The 5908-nt window shown below is 39.5% G+C and overlaps 1 protein-coding gene across 1 annotated transcript; it reads left to right on the top strand.

Moving 5' to 3' along the window:
• The first annotated feature begins 715 nt into the window (after positions 1-715).
• On the top strand, positions 716-1144 carry LOC149451147 (protein GVQW3-like). Its single transcript, XM_089690940.1, has one exon. The coding sequence runs from the start codon at positions 716-718 to the stop codon at positions 1142-1144; it is 429 nt and encodes a 142-aa protein (XP_089547066.1).
• The last annotated feature ends 4764 nt before the right edge of the window (positions 1145-5908 follow it).

Genomic DNA, 5908 nt, shown 5'->3' with positions numbered 1-5908 from the left:
GGATCTAATAAATGTATTATATACATATATTACTGAGTTTTGCAATATTTTTAACAAATGGATCTACTGAATTTATTATATGCACATTTTATTACTGAGCTTTGCAGTATTTTGTATGTAAAGAACGATACAGGAAGATAATTATCAAACAAGTTATTTTTCTTAAAAATACTACTAGCTTCCATTTGCTGTTAATAATCAGAGTATGTCGGGTTCATACCACAAACAGCAATATACAGTAGACTGATGTGCAGAGGCGTTAAACAGTTAAATGGTCATTTCATGCAGGAAAGTAAAGATTCCACTCCAATATTATATATTCATTTTATCTCATTTGTCTTTTGATTGCTAAGATATTATGTTAGGGACATGGTTGCCCAAATTAACATATGACCATATATAATAAGATTTGCATTGCTTAAAATGAATAACTCCCACAAAGCACTATTCCCATTTATGTACATGTATGCAGTACTAGCAATTCTCTATGAGGGGTGACTGAAAAGTTCTCAGCCTACCCATGAAGCATTTTTCTTTGCCCAATTTAATTTTTGCTACTCATAGTACATATCTTTGCAAGGTTCCATACCAAATTTCTCACAAATCGCTTTTTCTTTGTTTGTTATTGAAGACTGAAGCGCAGAAGGTCCTCATTGTTTGAAAGATGGAGAAATTGAGCAAACGTGCCGTTATCTAATACCTGCTGAAAAAGGGAATGAGTGGACAGGACATCCACAAGGACATGATGGAAACATTAGGGGAGTATGCCCCTTCCTATTCCGCCGTTAAAGAGTGGGTGGCGGAATTCAAGAGGGGGAACCCCTCTGTCCAAGATGCCCCTCGCAGTGGAAGGCCAGCAACTGCCTGTATGGAGGAAAACATTACAGCAATCCAGGATCTCGTAATGGCAGACAGGCATGTGACCGAACGTTTCATCGCAGAGAAAGTGGGCATATCCCAGGAATGTGTTGGACACATTTTAACAGTAGTGCTGGACATGCACAAGGTGTCAAGTCAGTGGGTCTCGAGAATGTTGACTATTGAAAACAAATGCGACAAACAGCAGGTATTGGATAACAGCACATTTGCTCACTTTCTCCATCTTTCAGACAATGACGACCTTCTGCGCTTCAATCTTCAATAACTGAAACAAAGAAAAAGCGATTTGTGAGAAATTTGGTATGGAACCTTGCAAAGATATGTACTATGAGTAGCAAAAATAAAATTCGGCTAAGACAAACGCTTCATGGGTAGGCAGAGAACTTTTCAGTCACCCCACATATTATACCAGGCATTTTTAGAAAAGATATTCCTCATTATTTCATACCTCCCAACTGTCTGTTATTTGGAGGAACTGTCCCTCGTTTGGAACAAAATCCATCTGTCCCTCCTCCCTACTTATTTGTCCCTCATTTTGGTCTGATCTATATAGCTGTACAGTATATAAAATGCACTATTCATCTATCAAAAACTGTTTCACAGCGCTAAAGCTTTCATCCTATTTCTAAATTGCTGCATTTGTAAATTTCAAAATCCAATATAAAAGGAATAGTAGTGGTAAGAAAAAAAAAAAAAAAGCACTTGTGGGTGTAACTAATCATTTTTTTTGCATAATTCACTGTTAATGGGGGTGTGTGACGGGGTGTGTCCTATTCTTCATACTTTTGCTAAAAGGTGTCCCTCGTTCCCATCTCAAAAAGTTGGGAGGTATGTTACTTCAGCTCTGCCAGACTGCGCAAGCCTTTGAACTTGTGTAAATAGCTTAAACTCCTTAATGTATTGCAGTACAGCCCCTGTGTGTCCTCAGCATTCTACACTTCTGGGAATGTTGGTTGCTCATGTCGAACACCTACTTCACTTTTTAGTCCTGTAATGATGTTGGAGTTGGAGAAAGGAACCATTGAACTGAGCATGGGGGACCTCCCACAGGCATCCAAACACTTCTGGAAGCAAGGAATGCCAAAGTGTCTTATGAAGGCTTCCACACTGAAACTGAGTGAAGGTAGGAGACTCGGGCTGCACAGAACAGGAGTATGAAAAGCTCTTCTTTTTCAGGAAACCTTTTGTCTCGAATAATGTTTAACCTGATAGGGTCACTTTAAGATAGGTATCAGATTTTCAAAATGAAATCCAGACACCATATTGACCATGCCCACAAAACCACATCCTCATTCTAACCCACATTTTGTATCATGCTCTGAAAAAACATTGGTCATAAATTGAATGATGCAGCATGCATGGTGCAGCTTGGCTAATTGTGGGTGTAACCAAATGGTGTTGATAGTGGCCAGGACTTAACAGGGTATAGGTAAATAAAGCCTGAACCTATGCTGCTTTGGGTCAAGAGCAGTGGCGACTCTAGGAACAATATATGGGGGGCATATAAGATACCACAGTGAAAACTAGGGGGGCACTAATAATTTTCACCACTAAATCATACTACTGAAAAAAGTAAATAAGTATATATAAAAAAAAACAATTACAAAAAAAAAAAAAAAAAAAAAACGAGAGTAATGCAGTATGCAATAATACCTTTTTATTATACTAACCTAACACTTAAAAGACAAGCTTTCAGGAGTTCCTTTTTTCCTTCCTTAGGTGTTGCTTCAGACCTGAGAAAGAGGAAAAAAAAAAACTCTCAAAAGCTTTTCTTTATAGTTTAAAGCAATTTCAGCAAACATCAGGCCTGTGTAAATAATCCTCTATGTTAAATATGTCACTATTGAAGACCAATGAACGGACCCTGAGTATTTGTGTGTGTGTAACTATCTAATACCAAGTACTAACTTTACACAGCCAGCCACTTTCTACCTACTTCAAAATGTTTTGGGGTCTGTGTGTCTGAGGAAAGAGGGTTTGCTTTTTGTTTTTGTGTTTTTTTTTGGGGGGGGGGGGTGGGCAGAGCAGCCATTACTTCATACCAGTGTTGTTCAACTGCTGAGATATTGGGGGACTTCAGATATACTACAGGAGATTTATTTTTATATAACAGGTACTTATATAGCGCCATCAATTTACGCAGCAATTTACATATACATTGTACACTCACATCAGTTTCTAACCCTTCAGGGGCATACAATCTATGGTCCCTAACTAACATTCATACACACACTAGGACCAATTTATACAGGATCCAATTAACCTACCAGCATGTCTTTGTAGTGTGGGAGGAAACCAGAGTACCTGGAGGAAACCCACGCAAGCACAGGGAGAACAAGCAAACTCCAGACAGGTAGTGCTGTGGTTGGGATCAGGGGCGGACTGACCATTTGGAAACTCGGGCACTGCCCGAGGTCAGTAGGGGCCCCCATGAGATGCCCCTGGTACCTTTTTCATAGGCTTTTTTTAGTTTGGGCAAGGACACAGGGGCCCCATGATCCCCTATTGCCTGGGGGCCCCATGAGTTGTCAGTCTGCCCCTGGTTGGGATTCAAACCAACAACCATAGTACTGCCAGGCAGAAGTGATAACCATTTAGCCACTGTGCTGTCCAGAAGATGGTCAGAGATGGCAGACATAGAAATGGCATAAGCTGATTGGATAATATCCACTGGCGTTATGTGTATCCGAATTAACAAATGGAATGAAATACGGATACATTAGCTTTCTGAATCTGAATTATTGAACAAATTATAAAATTGAATTTTCCCCATGGGCCTGAACTACTATCGCATCGTAACACCATCTGAATGAAAAACATGAAATTAAGGCATTCATATAACTTTTTGATTCATTTACTTTTGCAACATGTCCATTCGAAGGTTAATTTGAATCTCCAAAAATGAAATTTTCGTCCGAAAAACAAATCAAAAATGAAAAAAAACGCACATGTCTAACTTTCATGCAGGAAGATGAATTTTCCTAAAGCACCAGGCATTTCATATGTTTCAACTCATACTTGTCAGTTTCTAGCATTTGTGAACATACACTTTAAACTGTCATGTTTTGAGTAATGACTTCTGGAGTAATTTTAAATGTTCTATGTTTATTTGTAACATAATCATCTCCTGATTAACTATGGAAATCTCCCTCTTCATCCTCCAGCTTACCGCAAAACTTGTGTTTGTGGAAAAGGGCAAGTAGAATAAAAGAACATAATACTGTAACTTTATACAACTAGAAGAAATAACAGAAAAATATCTGCAATATGTAACAGGTATTAAAATACATGGAGTCAAGATAAATAAAATGACAAACATTAGATCAGTAAATTGTGGTTGTATATTTGTTAACGAGTGGATTAGAAAGTTCCTTGACCTTGAATGTGTCCTTTAAGATAATGGAGGAATTAAGCCCTCCACAAAATTTCTAGTAGTAGTTTCCAATATTTGCCCGGGATGTTCTATTTAATTTTGATAACATATGGTCCAATGTGGTGGTCTAATAATAGAGAGATCATTTCTAGGATTTTTTTTTATCCAAAGTATTAGTTTGAAAAAAAAAAAGCAAATATGTCTTGAATACAGAGTCTACACAAAGCTTCATCAAACGATAACATTTTTTGCTCAGGACAGCTTCTGAGGAAATGTATGCCTATCTTTAACTGGTGTGTACATAAGAGTCAATTCCTACTTGGTGGAAAGTCCAGGTTCCCCATTAAAGGTAAAGCCAGTGATAAATAGCTATTGCTATTAGTTTCTTAAGCTACTAATATTTTTCACAAATGGCAATGGCATCCGTCATATTCTCTCAGGTTTCCTTTATAGTGTATTCTGATCAGATACAGTTGTGGCCAAAATTATTCAACCCCCACTGAAATTGAGTGTTTTGGCCAGTTTGACATTGCTTTTGATCATTCAGTCATCTTGCTTACATTTACATTAAAGAGGCACTTGTAGGTCAGACAAATATAACATAACAGTTATAATGAAATAACCACAAATGTCTTTTCTGTGCTCACAGCATTATCAGTTTTATTCAACCCCCAAGTGACATTCAATCTTAGTACTTAGTACAGCATCCTTTTACAGTTATAACAGCTTTTAAACGTGAAGCATAGCTTGACACAAGTGTCTTGCAGCGATCTACGGGTATCTTCGCCCATTCTTCATGGGCAAAGGCCTCCAGTTCAGTCACATTCTTAGGCTTGCGCACTGCAACTGCTTTCTTTAAGTCCCACCAGAGGTTCTCAATCGGATTTAAGTCTGGTGACTGCGATGGCCACTCCAAAATGTTCCAGCCTTTCCTCTGCAACCATGCTCTAGTGGACTTGGAGGTATGCTTGGGATCATTGTCCTGTTGAAAGGTCCAACGTCTCCCAAGCCTCAGGTGTGTGACGGACTGCATCACGTTTCCATCCAATATCTCCTGGTACTGAAGAGAATTCATGGTACCTTGCACACGCTGAAGCTTCCCTGTACCTGCAGAAGCAAAACAGCCCCAAAGCATGATTGACCCTCCACCATGCTTCACAGTAGGCAAGGTGTTCTTTTCATCATAGGCCTTGTTCTTCCTCCTCCAAACATAGCGTTGATCCATGGGCCCAAACAGTTCTAATTTTGTTTCATCAGTCCACAGAACACTATCCCACAACTTTTGTGGTTTGTCCACATGGCTTTTGGCATACTGCAGTCGACTCTTCTTATTCTTTGGAGACAGCAAGGGGGTACGCCTGGGAGTTCTGGCACGGAGGCCTTCATTACGCAGTGTGCGTCTTATTGTCTGGGCTGAAACTTCTGTACCCACATCTGACAAATCTTTTCTCAGTTCCTCAGCAGTCACACGGGGACTTCTCTCCACTCTACGCTTCAGGTAGCGCACAGCAGTCGAAGTCAGCATCTTCTTTCTGCCACGACCAGGTAGCGTTTCAACAGTGCCCTTTGCCTTGAATTTGCGAATGATGCTTCCTAAGGTGTCTCTTGGTATGTTTAACATCTTTGCAATCTTCTTATAGCCATTGCCCTTCCTGT

The sequence above is a fragment of the Staurois parvus genome, unplaced genomic scaffold (assembly GCF_062004578.1).
Source record: "Staurois parvus isolate SC_StPar_1 unplaced genomic scaffold, SC_StPar_1.0 ptg000548l, whole genome shotgun sequence".
NCBI lineage: Eukaryota > Metazoa > Chordata > Amphibia > Anura > Ranidae > Staurois > Staurois parvus.
Note: the sequence above shows the minus strand (reverse complement) of the source record. Positions and strands in the feature narration are given on the sequence as shown.

Excerpts from the sequence above, each read along its gene's own strand:
- LOC149451147 (XM_089690940.1), top strand. The coding sequence starts at position 716 with ATGAGTGGACAGGACATCCACAAGGACATGATGGAAACATTAGGGGAG.